The following is a 17,729-nucleotide window of genomic DNA, read 5'->3' as shown; positions in this document are numbered from 1 at the left end:
TTTCTGTTTTGTTGTGTCTAACAGCGTTTTCAACAAAGGGGAGCTTTAATGTACAAGCTTTAGATTTATCACAGGAATTCAAGGGTCTCAGCCTGTGCTTCTCCCTGTGCTGTGGCCTGATGTTTTCTTTGCATAAAGGCAAAACAGTTAAACTTCCATTCATCTGCTCCTCTTGCTTTGTTGCCTGTGTGTGTTTTGCCTTTATTTTTTCTTCTCCAAAATTTTCTTTTGGAGGAAAAAAAAAAAACCAAAAAGAGGCATTTGAACTGATGGTAGTTTAAAAATTAGCTGGTGGAATACTTTCCATTAAGAAAATCTTGAGAGATCTTGTACTTCAGTTCTTTGTATTTCTTTAGAAGCATGTTCTGGGTTTTGTGCATGTTCTGTCTTCTATTTGCCTGGTTTTAATTGTTTTGTTCTGTAGATTTCTACAGAAGCTGAGGTAAAATGTATAGAAATTCATGGGTTATATTTTCAGCCAGTATGTCGGTTGATGTCAATTTTAGCTATTCCAGTGAGGACTTTTTGTGAAGGCTGTTTGAGTAAAATAGTCAAAATATTTTCACAGTCAGTGGGTCAGTCTCATTGTGGAAAAGATATTTGTTTTTCCTACCCATTTTTGGATCTCAGTACCTGCAGCTGATTGCTGGTGAGAGAAGTCTCACCAAAAGCTTGAGTCTATGTAGCTGTACTTCTACAGTATAACTGACTTGCTGCGGACAAAGGAGAAATCAGAGCCTTTGAGACACTCTTTTAAAAAGCTGGAAGGGGCCTATGTTTGTTGCAGTTGTACTTGTAAATGCTGGGAAGAGAGAGTAACTGTGCCCGTGAGATGCAGTGGGCTTTCCATGACAAACCTGCATGAAGAGTTACAGAGCTGCTGAGCAGTAGCAGGTTCTGCTGATTGCCCTTGCCTGCTGCCCAGGACTGGAAGGAATGACACAAGATCTGCTCCTTCAGTGTTCACCTCTGGATGTGTGTGTGATTGGTTATAGGTGAATGCTCCACGACCAGTTTCACACTTCTGAAGCATATATGATACACCATAAATTTAAGGTGATTCACTTGCATAGGCATCTCTCCCTTTTTCTGAAGGGATTAAAATTTGTACTTCAAGGTTTCTCAACCCATTTCTCAACATATGGCCAAAGGGTCTGTGAGGCTCTGAAATGAGCATGGAAATGCTTCGGATTTCATGGAAGTGCTGTGGGGTTTGAATAGTTGATGCATGCTTATGTGTATTCAGAACTTCACATCAAAAGTACTTGCATAGCATTTGTGTCTAAATAGAGGTTCCTACCACTACATAGACAGCTATATCCCATTATTTCTTTTACTTCCTTGTGGGTTTTTTAGTTAACACTATTTTAAAAATAATGTGATTTTCTATCTTTATAGGCACTCAGCAGTTAACATTCATTGCAAGCCAGGCTCCTTTTCATGTCTGGCAGATCTACAGAACTTGGGCTGTGTGACTAAATTGCACTCATGAAGTACATATGTAGCATGCTATTAAAATGGGAGTGGTTGTTCAACAGATTAAGGATTCCTAGGAACTTAAAGAATCCCATTGGAACACCTACATATGTAGGTTGCAAAAACCCCCAACAACCCTTCTCCCCCCCCCCCCCCCATCTTCTAGAATATTTTCTTGATTGATGCCTGCATCTTGCTTGTACTGTTGAGGACAGGTGTTGTAAAACATCTTAGCCAAAATATAAATATATATTGAAGATACACACCTGCACACACACACGCCCCCCCCCCCCCCGTGTATTCACATACATTAATATTTAGGATTTCAAATAGTCCAGTATAAGTGACTCCACAGACTTGGTGTCCTAATCGTTTTTAGTAGCTTTAATTTTAGCCTCTTGGTCTCACCTGTTAAGCATTTTAACTATTTTGAATTTGAACTAAGTTATAACCCTGGGAGTTTGTAATTGGGGTTGTGAATTACTTGTGCTACCAAACAGTCCAAACTCTTTTCCTACAGTTCTGTTTTCTAGATTCACAGTAAAAATTAGAATTAATATTACTGGTGTATGATGGAAAATTTAAAAGTTAAGAAATCAGACTAACAAAGACCAAATGTAGCTCACGAAAGTTTAGTGACAGAAAATGAGGAAATGTCTTTCAGCCTGGGTACTGTGCAACTGCATCTCTTTGTACAGACAACAGAGAGGAATATGTGCAGAGATTAATCTGGTCAAAATGAAACTAAAATACCATGGAGTAAGAGATTTTTGTGTGCGACTGTTCATGCTTCCATATTAAACACAGAAGGTCAGCAGATTATAGACAAAGGGCAGGGCTGCCAAAAGAAAACACTCAAAAATATTTCATAAATTGTATCTGAGACAATAAATGTTGTGCACTGCCACAGGGCCTTTCAGGAAGGGAAAACCTGAATGCAATGAATAAATAGCTAACGTGATTGCAGGTAATTTGTTACTGTGATTAGTACTATATAACGCTTCCTCAGGGAAGGGGAAAGGAATGGATTCAACTTCCTCTTGCTGCTCCCCTTTGCTTGGGCCTGTCTTTTGCTGTATTTGTGTTTTGATGAGCGGTGTTGCTCATTGCCAGCAAAATGTGATTGGTTATGGAGTCAGGGAGCTAGGTAGGGAGCTGAGTCAGACCTTGGTGCCCATCCAGTGGTCATACGGAGTGAGGCATGTCTCGTCTCGTTGCTGGATGGGGGAACTGGGGCTGTAGCCATTGCATCTGCAGCCAGCGCTGGTTACTCTCCAGCTCACAGGCTGTGAGCACAGATGTGCTGAGCTAGAGCTTGCGTGCAGATGTTGATGAACTTCGGTCCCCGTGGGGTCTCTCCTTCTGGACATGTTTTGCCTTATTCCTCAGTGTTGATGGATGCTGAAGTTTCATTGGTGGGGCCGTGTCCCCTCTTCTCTCCCAGGTCTCCCCATCCTGGCTCTCAAGAGGTGACCAAGTGGAGCCTCTAATTGCAATAAATACTATTTGGTTTTCCCTGTGGATTTCAGGTGCTTATTTAAGATGCGTAATATCATATGTATATATGTTCTAATAATCACTAATGCCACCATTGTTTTGTCTGTTCATGTCCTCTGTCTCTTCAAGGCAAGCCCTCTTTTTCAAGGTGTCAAGATAAAAAAAAACAACATTGACTTCAAGCAAAAATGTTCCAGACTTAATTTATCAAAATGAATGGGAGAAAGTGTCAAACTTGGACGTTTATCTAGTGAGATGAGACGTTTTCTCTGCTAAGACTGGCAAATGCTGACAGCTTGGCAGAAACCTGAATTTAACTTCTCCATCCTACTTCTCTGAGAATTTTATCACATCTAGCTTGTTTTGGGGGATTGATAGTTATGACAAGTGTATCAAATTTCATGCCGGTGGTATCTTTTATGGTTCCTGAGAGAGGAGAAAATAGCAATTTTACCTTGTGCCCAGGAGTCACAGAGAGAAGGGATTGTAGGTACCTACCACATCAAGTTTTTAAATAAAAATGAATTGCAGAACAGCCTGTAGCAGAGTGGAAGGGAAAGGAAGAGAGAAAGGAGTGAAGCATAAACCGCAGAGGAGCATGTTGCATCTCCCCCACCTTTCATTCTAATGCAGCACTGCAAAGTTATGAATATGTATGATCTGCATTTTGTTCATATGTGAGGTGCCTGTGAAGATTTCTGCTTGGAAGTTTGTTGTTTGGTTTCGTTTTTTTTTTTTTTTACCCAGGGAATTGGTAGGGTTTTGTTTTTTCTATCTGAAATTACCTAATTTTGCAAAGATGGTGTTTGTATACATATCTTGTTTAATTCCTGTTTCCATGCTGTAAATATTGAAAACCAGTGGGTTTTGACTGGTTCCCTGTAAGTCTTATTTAGGGGTAAGTTAATCTTATCGTAAATACTTGCATCTTTGCTTTAAAACTTACTTAAAAAACCCCAACAAAAACCCAACACAAACCCAAACAGTTTTGAAAGTTGAAAGACAAGATTTAAATTAGCAAAGCTACATCTATTTAGGAGAACTGTGTTCATGAGAAATACGTAGCATCTGTGTTCCTCAGGGCACCTGTTGGGAGTACCAGAACTAGAAGGGTGTTCCACAGAGACATTTCCACGTATATTTTGCTGCCTTTATAAAAAAAAAAAAAACCCAAACCAAGCAAAACACCAGAACCATCCCTTTCTAAATGATAATTAGGATTAAACACCAAAATAAATTATTTGCTGTAAGACTAGGAAATCAGGCTGTGGTGAAGGCAGTAGAAATTAGCTTTGAAGCAAACTTAGGTGTGATTTTTGGCAAGTCACAGTGAGCCAGGTTTTGTAAAAGAACCAAACCTCTGAAGACACCACAGTATGTGACCATGTTTTTGAGGGAGTTCAGCACCCAGTATGTTTATTTGGAAGATTTGACACTGACTGTTGGTAACAAGTTCTTGAAAATCTGTCTCTGAACTCCAGAAATCCGGCTCCATGAGCTTGATCTGTGCCTCTTTCCTTCCAAACAACAGGAATAGTTGCTCTGAATTGGGGTGGTCAAGCCTGCATTCTTATTTCTGACCATCACGGTAAATTAATTAACCACATTTTCTTTTTCCCACCTTAGTCTCACTTAGATGTCTGAGTTTATTGGTTTCTTCTACATGTGTTCTTCTTACAGAAATGAGATACTACTATAAACTGAATAATAGTAATGAAGTGGAAGTCCATTGCAAGGGAATTGAAGCTTTGGAAAACAGGCTAGGTTTGGAATAAATGCCATCTGAACACGAATCAAAATAAAAGCATCATTTAAAAAACAGCAGCACTAGCTGCCTAATCTTAGGCTAACCTAAATCGGCATGTCCTCAGCTGAAAGCAAGGAAGCAGTGGTGGTTTGTGCCACCTTTGAAGCTGGTGTGGTGCCTATCAGCTTGATTTGTTTAGCAGTACATGCTTTTTATTATGGCATTGCTTTGTGTGATATTACTTTACATTTTAACACAGTTTCATTCAACTGAAGAAGAGCAGCATTAATAACTTCTGCTCGGCATGGAGATGCACGTAGACCTGGGATATTTCATTCTGTCACTGCTAGCTGTCTACTTATTGTGCCAGCAATGCTGAAGTGGGAGGAAAATGTGCTAATTAAGTCCTCTTTTTTGTTATTTCAGGAAACCTACCATATGAATATAAAATAGTGATTGCTGGGAATCATGAACTGACATTTGATAAGGAATTCATGGCAGACCTTGTTAAACAAGATTACTACCGCTTTCCCTCTGTGTCCAAATTGAAACCAGAGGACTTTGACAATGTTCAGTCACTCCTGACAAATAGTATTTACTTACAAGATTCAGAAGTAACAGTTAAAGGATTCCGAATATATGGTGCCCCGTGGTAAGTCTCAGTTTAAACTTTCTTTGCCATTTATTACTTGACCCACATCAGCAATCATTCCTGTCGAAAATGCATGAAGCTGCTTTGTTGCATTGCCCTGCAGATCAGTATCGAACTTAAGCTATAAACTACCCTAAAACAATTGCCCCTTTTTTTTTCTTTTTTGGTGTATAAATAGGCTCTATTTAGCCATGTGTGTGAAATAAGATGAAAGGAATTGCAATTATTTCTATTCTGGCTGCTGAATACCCTTAAAAAATTGTTGACTCAGTATCCACACTGTGTTTGTGGATTAACTGCACCTTAGTAGTATATATTAGGGAAGCCGCATTATATTGATTGTGCACTGTTTAGGTATTTATGTCTACTGTGCTAATAGATCAGTATGGCAGCATTTAACACCCACACAGCACAAGGTACAAGGCAGCAGGTGAGTTAAGCATTATTTCTGATCAGTTCTAGGCATTGTTTTCTTTTGCTTGTAAAGTTGTGATAAGCAAAATTCAAGCCAGTTTTGATCTCATTCCACCCCTGTGCCAAGCATGCGCTGACCAGTTTTGTACTAAGGAGACTCTTCCTTATTTTTCCTATGTGTTCTTTAATTGTGGTGCCTGATATCTCTGTGTGGAATCTTGGGTAACACTTGTTTTAAATTCTCACACTAAAAACAGCTACAGTCCTTTCAGGCTCTACCAGAAACCTGAACTTCATTGGTGGTGATGGTCATTACGCTACTCAGCATTCTGAATTGTCAGCTGAAGTACTTAGGTGCTAATTTATGCACGTCTATAAGAAGGGTTTGTTGTAAGCTTATAACTCACATTTTTGACATCAGGCTTGCTTTAAAGGTGAAGGTAGGAAAGGAAGCGAGAATGGCAGGGGTTTAACCAAAGGATGGAGCAAACCTATACAGATATTAGAAATTTTCCCCTTCATCTTTATTGACTGTTTTCTTGGCCTGCAGGCCTTGGTGATGCATACACCACCACACACACTGATGCTTCTGACAATGCTTTTTTTGGGTCATATTTTGTACATTAGTACTGGCTAGAAAACTGTGATCTAGCTTTCTATCTCACATGTGTGTTACTTAAGCTACTAATTCTTTAAATTTAAGTCATAGCCTTTAGCTAGTAATTTAACAGCCTGACATTGCTAAGTTAAAAAAACGACAAAAAAATCCCCCCAAAACCCCAAACCAACCTCTAAAACCTGCAGTATCAGCTAGTTGGGAAAGATTATCTTAATTCAGGTTAGGAATCATCTCTTAGAAGACATTTCAAATGATTTTTTTTTAGTAATAGCTATAGGCAGTCTGTTATCCCTTTGCCTCTGCTGCATTTGGAAGTTTCATTTTGCAGCTATGTGTGTGGATTTAGAATGTTCTGAAATATTATGGGATGCCACATCAAGGGACTGAGTTGTTTTAACCATAACAAGTGGATGGCATGTGTATTCTGACCTAGTCATGGAAGACTATTCCTCCCTATAATCCATTAATAACTGGATTTTTCCAAGTAGCAATCAATGGGAAATGAAGCTTGATTGCTAGAAAGGCATGCTGAGCTCCAACCAGGTACAGGCTTCTCCCTCTTGAAGAATGTTTTGTTTGGGTTTACCTGTGAAACTGTTATCAAAGCATGTCTTGAGCAACCATTGATATAGATTTGAGGCTATCATTTTGAATATAGCTTCTTAGATCAGCTAGTCTGTGTTTGGAGCATAGAGATGCAGTCTCTTTTCTCTCTTTCTCCCCCCAAACCATGTCATTTCCTGTAAAATATGAAAATTCAGACAGTTTCTGCATTTTAGTTGGTCTTTGAGAGAGAGAGAGGAAGGAGAAGTCACATCAGATCCTAGAAAAATCTGTTTCAAATCTGTTCTGTGCCTGGAAACTGAGACAGAATGATCAGAGAAGCCTGTTAGCACTTCTTAGATTTTTTTTTTTCTCCTTCCCCTCCCATCACATCTCACTCTACTACTATAAATCTTAAGATTACCCCAGAGAAAAGAAGTGACGGGGGGGGTGTGGGTGGGTGTGTATTTATGGCCTCCTTACCCCAATTAGTTCTGTCACAGAAGTGGAACCCTGGTCATTAACCCAGAAGATGCACCAACCCTAAAAATGAGATAACTTGGCATATTCAATTTATGTGCATTTTTGTAAGTATTTCCAGAGGGAAAAAAATCTCATTTGCTGATAAAGCTACTGGTTTTAATTTAAAAAAGAGGGATCAAACCAAGAATAACAGCTGTGATTCTGGAGGTTTCAGCCTGTCAGGGGTTTCTAAGAAGTAATTGCCAGAATAGTGGGAAAACTGGCTATAAGTCATCTGTCTATTTAGAAAATGTAAATTGCCAACTCAGTGTAACTACAGAAAAGAAATATCAGTCCATATTCATTACGTGTGATTACTCATGGTGCCTCTGAAAGCTTTCCAAAGACCCAAGAGAATTCAAGTAGTGCCTCCTAACTTGCAATTTGCTAGAATTTGTATGTGGAAAATAACTTACAATACACGGGAGCATTCATGTGTATTTGCAATTGGAATGTGTGGTGGTGCATATCAACAGCCTCTGAGGAGCAGAAAATTTGAATTTAGCCTGATGGTTCTGATAGTATTAAATGGCATTAGCTGGAGGGAAGTTGAAAACAAGAGTATCAGCCCCTAAAACAGAAAAGAGCAAGGGTGGGACATGAATCACATTGGGAGCTCAGCTCATTTTCAGAGCTGGAGAATGTAACTTGACATTTTCTCACCTTAAATAGGAGATTTTTGATGTACCTCGAAGGAGCAAAATGGCTGAAGGTTTTCCATTCGGTCTCTAGATAACAATCTGCAAAAACATTTCCCTCCTTCCTTCTAACTTTGTCCTCTGAATCTGGCTTGTTTGGTGGGGAAATAATTGATAGTTTATGCAGTCAAATCTCTTTTAGATTCCAGTGGAAACATTTTCTACTTTGGAAATTTGAGATTGAGGCTACCTACTGAACAGGACAAAAAATACAGACAGTAATGGATATATGAATTTTTAAATCTCAGTACTCCCTTTGTGAAGTATCCATAAGCATAACTCATACTGATGTGTCTGTAAAAGGGTAAGGAGAGACAGTCTGTTTTTACTGCAGCTTCGGGTGCTGAATATTTATAAGTTTTATTTAAATTCAAATGTTATTTTAAAATACGTGTGTTTTTTTAAATTATATTTGGAATTTTCATCCATGCTAAGGACTGAATTTACTCAAGTATGCTATAGACGTTTGAATACAAATATTCTAGCAATGCCTGTTTTCTAATGAAGCTTTAAAAGTGTTCAAACCACCAGAGAACTGCAGTTAAATGGAGCCAGAATTTGTTTAAACCACGTTTTGACAGAAACAATTGTTCAGGGAGAATAATTTTTCCCTGTTTTGTTTTGTTCTGCTGTTCAGCTCTACAGGTAACTTTTTTTTGGTTGGTTTGAAAGACAGAAATAGTTAAAATGAAAAAGTATTCTGATAATTTCATGAATATTGAGGCAATAGGCTTATTTATAGAATTTAAATCCTGTTCTCCATAAAAATGCCACAAAAAGACACAAGCCATAAGCAAAAAATAATCCAATAAAGCAATCATTTACATTATTTTTAGGTATTAATAAATGGGCAAATTCCACCCATAGCAAGCAGAATGAAAAGTAAAACTGAAGGTCCAAGCTTTCAGCATATATATTTGTTTAGATAGCTATAGATAGAGGAATCTTTTTGAGGGAAGAAAATGTTTAATATGAAATCTAATTCAATATAAATCAATACATTTTAATGGTTAATGGAATCAACATTATGGCAATAACTGAAAAGCACAAATGTAAAAGTTTAAAGTAGACTATTTAAATAATGACTGAAATCTGTGATTTGCATCATTGTGATGAAAATCAATTCATCCTGAATGAGGAATAAAGCTCTTCCCTTCGGACAGGAACAGCAGCATTGTTGAGCAATATCCTGCACGTTTGTCAGGTTGTAGCTTGTTCAGGCTCAAGAACAGAAGCACAAAGCTGGCCTCCCAGTTGCTTTTAATGAATACTAGCCGGTTTTTCCTATGTCCAGGAATTTGATCTGTAGGGTGATACAGAGGTCAAGAATAAACGGCTCGCTGTCGCTGACCTCTGCGAAGCCAAGGCTTTCATTTGCTTTTTTTAGTAACTCCAGAGGAAGTGCCCCAACTGTTTTTCAGAAGCAAAATTTTAATTGGCATAGATAATGCAGCCTTAAGAAAGTAAGGACAGGTTCAGCCGTCTCCTTTAAGGACACTGTTTGGTGCAGGTTTTCCTATTCCCTTTTTAGCCCCCTGTAAATTCTGGGGGTTTGCATCAGTTTGAAATTATTTCTAACACTCTTTCCTTCTCTGTTTCATTTGCAATGATATTTTAACATGTAACTCCAAGTTAGTAGCTCTCCCTTGCGCCGATCTGTGTTTTCCGACTTCATGTTTATCCTGTCAGAAAAGCGTGATTTTTTTGCTTTCCAAGTATAAGTTATAATGCATCATGGATTTTGCTGACAGTCTTCAAGTTCTTGAAATAGCAAGCAAATTAACAGCAGATATTGAGCGTGAGGACTGGAAAACCAATTGGCAACTCACAAGATGGGATTCAGATATACTGATGGGTTGGAATGGATCTAATTTATTTTCATAGTCTTAGTTGGCAATTAGCTTGTGCTTGAAAAAGGGAGGAATAGAAATTGGACTACTCAGCAATAAAGTTCTTCATTGCTATTTAGTAGTGAGGAAACCAGGGGGAGGCTGAACAAGATTGTTGGTGTTGTACCAGTTTTTCAGCAGTTCTGGCATTTATGCAGTAGACGTCGGCAGCTGAGAAAAGAATTGGCAAAGGCTGAAGTCTTCTGTCTGTGTGTTAAACAAACACACCACCACTGTAGCATGATTGTGTTTAAAGGTGCAGGCTTCTGTTTCATTTTTCTTGGCACTATTCCTTGAGGTCTCTCATTTTAGGATCGAAGAATGTATTCCCCCTGGTCTAGAATTGCAGTGGTTTATTTACATTTTTGCCTTGTTGGGAATGTCACTGATTTTTTTTCAGTCTCCTTGATATCAGATTCAGTTCTAAGTAAAAAAAAAATAAAATAAAATCCTGTTAACTTTTAAAAGCTTTCTTTTTCTCTTTTTCTCTCCCCCCTTTTTTTTTTTTTTTTTAATCAGTAGTGGGATGCTGTAATTTTAAATGTAATATCTCATAAGTAATTTTTAATACTATGATGCTAACCTGTTCTAGCTAATTCTTTGGAAAGCTCTGCATCCAAGCACTGAGGCAGATCATGAAGCCTCTTCAGAGTATTCATTACTAGTGTAGCACACAGACTGTGTTTATGTCTATTTGTGGGTGGAAGTCTAGCCAGTTAAAACAGACATAAAACAGTGGCTCTCCTAACTCTTTTGAATCTCTCCTAGTGTGGAAACAGGGATTTGAATTCCGTCAGAGCAGAGCCAAAGAGATGATGGTGGGAATCTGCTTGGCGTCTTTAATTCCTGCTCCATTTTCCTAGAATTCAGCGAAAACTCCAATAGGCAGAATAATCATGAGCTGTCCTGTTAAGGGGCTAACTGTTTATGGTGGTCTCCTGTTGAAGTGTGGTTTGCTCAGCAGCAAGGTCATTTTGATATACAAGTTGGCGCATAAAAAACCTCGCCAGTTGTGCTTGTATTGGTAGTTGTGCTTTGCTTTTGTGTTTTTCACTTGCTAGCTGTCCAGAAACAAGAAGTTTGATTTCCTTGTGCAGAGCACTGGAATAACAGAGTGCTTAGAATTAGGAAAAGTGGGGATTAACTAGAATACTACAAAACTCCTGGAAAATTTAGCTCTGCTGCTGCAGACTTCATCTTGGGATAAGGTCTGAGCCTCCTGAAAAAATGGGAGTTGAGGAAAGAGGAGGGATAGTGAGAGTTAACGCAAATGTGGAGATATGCTGTTCCTTACAGGATTTGGCTCAGTGTTGTGTGTTGATGCTTGCTTGATTAAATCCTTCTGTGCAGCTTCCACAGTTCAGGACTCCTACTTTTCCATTTTCTTCTATCTGTATGTGCACCATACCTCTTTGTGGTCATCTAGTGCAGAAGGGAAGAAAACACAAAACTGAAAATACCATGCTGTTAAGGTTAGCTGAAAATTACTTCACTTGAGGACAGCCACCTTCGCAATAGGGGAATGGAGCAGTAAGAGAGGGGTTTGAGCTTTGACAAGCTGATACCAGAAGGGAGTCTGTATTGGTGCTTTTCAAGCCCCATTACTTTTTTTCCTTTGTTGCCTATATATCCTAAGCAAGAATTAGGGAGCAGCTGGGTGCTCCCTTAGGACCTCAGCAAGGAACTAAATGGGAGACCAAGACTTTGCTGTAGGGGTAGATGGACTATGTGTATCACTAGAAGAACAAGGCCCATCCAGCCCAATGTGTATGAATATGTGTATGTTTCTAGTGGGATATCTAGATCTAAACAACACATCAGTGCATTTGCTGCGGAGTCATCAGCTGTGCTGGTGGTTTAAAAGCACTGGATGTGTGGATAATTTCTTAAGTCAGGAGTTGTGACCCAGAATGAGAAGAGACTATGTGCACTTACCAACCACCCACTTCAACAAGGTACCTAAATGTCATGTTTGAGACATGGTAGTTTCAATGACTCAGTAATAAGCTTTAATTAAATATATAATTACCAGCTACATCCAATTAAGTTGTAATTAGAAAAATAGGGATACTTTCAAGTTTCTTTACAAGCATTGGTGGAATGAATGAGAGATTCAGGGGGAAGATGGGAGAAGGTAGGTCTCGCTCTGTGTAGTGTCAGGTGTGTGGAATAGGTGTAGTCTGTAAGTGGCTTGCTTCATAATGCATCTATTCAGGACAAACAGGAAAGAAATTGGAAGAATTTATGTTGCTTCAGGTAGAGCTAATGATAAAGCTCATATGATGTGGTGGTAATAGAGACAGAAATGGAAGAGAAATTATGGTTGAAAAACTATTTTTAATGCAAAAAGTCAGGTAGCAAGTGACTAGATTTTGTTAGATCCCTGTGAAGGATTACTGTCTTCAAGATGATTTGGGTCATATTTATCTAATACTTATTGATCAGAGCGCTAACTTTACCCTGACGTGTGTAAAATACTTAAAGTAATTCACAGAGGCTACGAAATAAAGCAGAAATTGCACAAGCACTTCAACACTGATCGTGAATCTCAGCATAGACATAAAGGTCAGGAGTGACAGCTACATTCGTCAGGTTTTCATGAGAATCCGTTCAGTAGAATAGATCTGGCACCTTATTTCAGAAGTGGTCAATGCTTACGGATTCAGTTGGAAAATCAATGAGACCTCTGGGTGTTTATAACCACCTCTAAAATGTTTAGATGCTAATCTGTATTATGGTTTGTGTGCATCTGAAGTATGAGTTGCTCACATAGAATGCTGGCTCTACTAGTTAAATATCAAAATTTTAATATGGCTGACAGCTATGTCTGTGTATGTGCACGCAGAGAGACGGCTTAAGCAGTGGTTTACAAGCAGAAAGATACCAACAACTTATCATTGTTGCCTTCGTAGATGTGGCTGAGTTGCATAAACCTTTGAATAAGTACAGAAGGCCTCACAAGCTGCAATGCCTTGCTACCTCCTCAGTTAATTTTGCACAGACAGGGTCATCATTCTGTAGCCTGCATGTGCAGTGTACCTGAGAGTAGATAATGGGAGTTATTACCTAGTTAACTGGTCTGTGTTTCTCCTCTGTGGTGTTTTAGATAAACACTAAGTACAGTATCCTTTAATATATGTGCTTAGCTGTTTGCCCTACCTACTGACATGCATGTCATGCGTGGAAACCCTGTGCCTATGGACACTTTGACAAAAGAAATAATACTTCCTAGAAAATGAGCTCATGATGATTTGAAATAATCTAATAAACATGTTGCTGTGTTTATTTTATGAGTAATTTAGTGAGTACTGGAGTTTTGTACCTGCAGATCTACCAACCTGTCTGTCCTCTGCTTCTGGAGATCTCTTGCCTTCCGTTTTCATGCTTCAGCAGCATTTGCTGGATGGGTAGGACTGACGAAGTTGCGTGGTCTGGTTCTTCAAACAACCAGTTTATTTGTGTACAAATGTGAATCATTATGCGTTATGACAAAAGCTGATGTTTGGAGCTGCTGACTGTATTGCTTTCTTGATTAAGGTTAATGGGTTTGTACCCTGGAAATAGGCTTAGGGATTGTGTATTGCCTCAATCTTTATGTAAGAAAGTTTTATGTAAGAAGGAAGAGTGAATCTTTTGGTCTCCCTTTCCTGGCACAGATTTTAACCCATCTAGTTTCCAAAACTGAGAATGTAATAAAAAGAAACTGTTAGAAAGGTGTTCTCTTTAACACCTCTCTTGGTGTTCCATCTGGGCTGTTTGGGACATTTCCATGTCCTGCATCACAGGAAAATGGGAGAAGAAAAGCAAACTGAGTGCTAATCTGAAAGCTGTAGTCCTAACATGTTCCTGGTTTTAATATGGGATGCCCCAATACACTTTCGTCTCCAGGGTTATGAGTACCTGAAATTGTTTTTCAGTTTTTAGTAAGTTTCTGTCCCTCTTCTGTTTGTGAATACAAATCAGGTTTGTTATTTGTTGAGAAACCTAGAAAGTACCATTTTAAGGAAGAATGTCTTCCATTGCTTAACCTGAAGATCCTTGTTTATATATTCCTAGATTTATAAAGTTCAAGATTGACATTGCTTATGATCTTGTGTGTATGGCAGAGGAAGAGAGACAGCTTTTGGGGAAGCTTAGAAAATGTGAAAATAAGTCAAGTAGAAATCACTCTGAAAATACTGTTTACTCTCTCTGTAGCTGAAGAGGTACCAAAATTGACCCTTCCTGAAGTTAGAAGGACTTTATTAGTTCATTCAGGATTTTGGATAGCAGATAGCATGTGTTTTAAGGGAGCACTTGCTACAAGTGGTACCTGCAGTTGTTGAACTCTGAAGCAGGCACAGATGAAGCATTCCATGTTGCCATTATCTTCACTACATTTTGTTGTAGCCACTCATACTAAGTGTTTTCAAAAGCAGGGAAGTAGTTTTCCTCAGAGCCATGAAAAAGTTCCATAATTTTCCATATGGTTTTTATGTAGACACTGCACATAGGTCATGCATAACTTCTAATTGTTGTTGATCTTTAGCAAAATTACAGGTAGTGAAAAAAATGTTCTTTATCTTGCAGTTTGTTTCAAAGGCATTTATTTCTGGGACTTTTACCTGGCTGAGTACCTTTTCCTCATACAGTGGAATCCTACCAGGGCCAGCAAAATCCTCTGGTCAGGTTGGCACAGCAGGAGCAGCACACCTCCTCACAGGTTCAGATGAGATATTTGGGATCTCTGCTGGGTCTTGGCATCTGCTACCATATTACAGTGGCAAGAATGTTTTGAGTTACAGTCATTCATTATATGTCAATACTGTTTTTGTTGATCCATATATATATAGCTGAAAAGTCTATTTCCTGCAAATTTTGTAATTCTTTAATATCAGCAGAAATTTAAGTTGTATACTTAAAGTGTGAGATGAAAGTGTGCTTTTTTTCAGAGAAGGATTTTGGGTTTGTTTCATAAATCTTGGAGGTAAAATACAAATAAAATATTCAGAGATGCAGAGGCTGATTGTCCATCTGGAAGTGTGAGCTGCTTTAGCACAAAGCAGTGAGACCTCACTGTAAGGATGTGCCTGTAGCTGATAATTACTAGCAGTCAAACTACCTAGAGTGTACACCTTCTCTTATTTATATTCCAGTCCTGTAACCTTCCCTATTCTCTTGTGTCTTTGTTCTATTAATCTACAAAACAGTGCTCGACTTGTGATTAGTCCTTGGAGGTTGTTTCTATTAATCAGGCTGCAAAACAGGTCTACTTGGATGTTCTGTTGCAAGTGCTTAATGTGCTTTCCTCATCAGTCCATGGCACAGAGCTTGCTAGGGTTGTCTTAAATGGCAATGAAATCAGTGATGTGTCTGCTGCACTTTCGTGGTGTTTATGTCTTGATTGTGTTGCTGTAAGATAGGGAAAATAAAAAGGAAAATAATTGCAGTCCGATAGAAAATGGCTTAAGTTAGTGATGTTTGTGGCTGCACATTGATGAGAGAGCAAACTGGAGATGCAGGATGGATCCTGTCACAGCAGAACCAGTTGCTAGGTGTGTCTTGGATGAGAAGAACCTGTCCCACCTTTAAATGCATGCAGTAAAACTCGATGTTTGATCACAGGGGGCTGTTTTAAACTACTTTATATAAAGTTCTAAAGATAAATCTATCCCCATAATTTTTGAAGGGTCAGTTAAGATAAGAGTATATTTTTCTGCAGTAGATAAAAAGCCAGGCAGATTTCTGCTGATGTATGTGTAAAAAAATAAGAGTTGGTGGAATATAGACAAAAAAACCCAAACTATAACACTTCTATTATTAGAACTTACCATAAAATTTGAACAATAAACAACATATGTAGTGAGAATCTAATGTAGCTTCATTGTAGAAGATATTACTTACTATAAAAGCGTAATGATTTATGCTTCTAATTAAATACGGAATTTCCTCCCTGTAGGAGGAAAGTATCTATTTTTAAAATGTATCAGAAGAAACAAACCAGATCCCTAGTTATTTTTTCTATACAGTTCCTTTGTTTTTATTTCATTTTTGTTAAGTTTTCGTTATGTTGATTATGTATTTCTTTGCCAGCTCACTGAAGTCTGTCACTGAACTAAAGAACTTAGGCTTCTCACTGTGTTCGTGCCTTGTTTTTTCTGTATTCCCACAGCACACGCTTCAGTTTCTTCAGTGCACAATCTTAAATTCCCAGCCTTGGCAAAACTAGCCTAGTGTTGACTTCCAGTGAAGTCCTCACCTGAGTTCTTGTTAGCTACACTGAGAACTGATCCCTGTCTGCCGTCATTTAGCCACTCATACGAAAGGCTTTGTGCTTAAGGAAGAGGGCTTCCCAAACTCATTGTGCCTGCTCTTTGCTGTGTGGCTTGAGGAGAAGATGGGATGCTGGGTTGCCACCTTTTTCCTGCAGCAAACCTGGGCTGTTCCAGAGGGCTAACCATATGAAGGTGCAGTATAGTAAAGCCATTTTTCAGAGGTTTGCAGACTAGTAATAACAGCCACTTAAATTAGTATTAGTTTGCACTGTCCAAGGTGATTTTCTTTCCAATTCTAGCCATCTTCAGATAGTGCTGTTTCAAAGCCACCATGGTGAAGTTTTACATATAATCTTCATGTTAGCAATTCAGAAGAATTAGGCCCTCAAGTGGTTTTCTCTAGTCCTCTTTTGGTAATTTTATTTTCACGAGATAGTTCTACTGGGTTTTTTTTTCTTCTTCCTTTGTATTGTTTCCTCCTTCCTTAGCATTTCCCCAGTTATCAGAGAGATCACTCTTCTTGCATTGATTCATTTCGACCAGAGTCTGGAAGGCACAGAGAATCAAATTAACTAATATTTTACTTTTGCATGTGATTAATGCTAATGCTTACAAAGAAGAAAATACTTCACTGTGATTTAATTTTCAATCTCCAGTTGATTCTTGGTGATTTAATTTTGCAGAAGATTGTCTCTGCTTATTGTCTCTTATGGAATCATTGAAGTTAGAGATGGAAAAGACCTATTAAGTCATTCTGCTATTGTAGGATTGTCTCCTATGCTGTATTTTTGTCTGTTCTGCCCAGTTTTAATGAATGAATGAGCTTTAGTTAATTCTTTTCAAGATGGTTTGGTAGTGTAGTAGGTATTAGTAATGGTAACTAATATTCTGTGTATATTTTTCCTGTGTTCAATTTTTTAAAAATCGAAATTGTACCATGTTTGACGAGATGGGCCTGAAGGTTTCTTGTACTTTTTGTGACATTTATGTTCTTGTACTTTTCAGGTCCTGTGTCAATTACAGTATATATTCGGTGTTTGTAATCCCCTCAGATTTTTCTTTGCTATTTCTTATTTCTGGTGAGGTTTTTCTGTGTTCCCGGGTATTGGGTTTGGCTGGTTGATTGCCTAGTTTTGGGTTTGTTTGGTTTGGTTTGGGTTTGGTTGTTTTATTTTTTATAGAGGCTCAAACCAAACCCCACTATTCTGCATGGATGTCACTAACATCCTGTATGTTGAGTGGATATTGGCTAGTTGAAATAGTGATATAGTTTGGCAACCATGTATTTCATGGCTTCTGCAGAGAGTCCAGTCATGTGTTGTGCTGTGTTTTGATGTCTTGCAATACATCCATGTTTGGAGCCTATATAGTTTCCTCCTTTTTCCCATTCATGTTGCAAACTCATACATAATTTGCTG

At 38.5% G+C, this 17,729-nt stretch overlaps 1 protein-coding gene across 1 annotated transcript in view; it reads left to right on the top strand.

The window, feature by feature from the left end:
* The window catches only part of MPPED2 (metallophosphoesterase domain containing 2), a gene marked incomplete at its 5' end in the record, with an annotated part of 102,622 nt that overhangs the window by 45,939 nt on the left and 38,954 nt on the right, over positions 1-17,729 (top strand). The window contains one exon of the mRNA XM_080619304.1: positions 5,147-5,372. Coding sequence (XP_080475430.1) covers positions 5,147-5,372 — 226 coding nt within the window. The remainder of the gene's footprint in view (positions 1-5,146; positions 5,373-17,729) is intronic.

This window comes from Psittacula echo (assembly GCF_963264785.1).
Source record: "Psittacula echo genome assembly, chromosome: 5".
NCBI classification, from domain to species: Eukaryota; Metazoa; Chordata; class Aves; order Psittaciformes; family Psittacidae; genus Psittacula; species Psittacula echo.
This window is presented reverse-complemented; position numbering and strand designations above follow the sequence as displayed.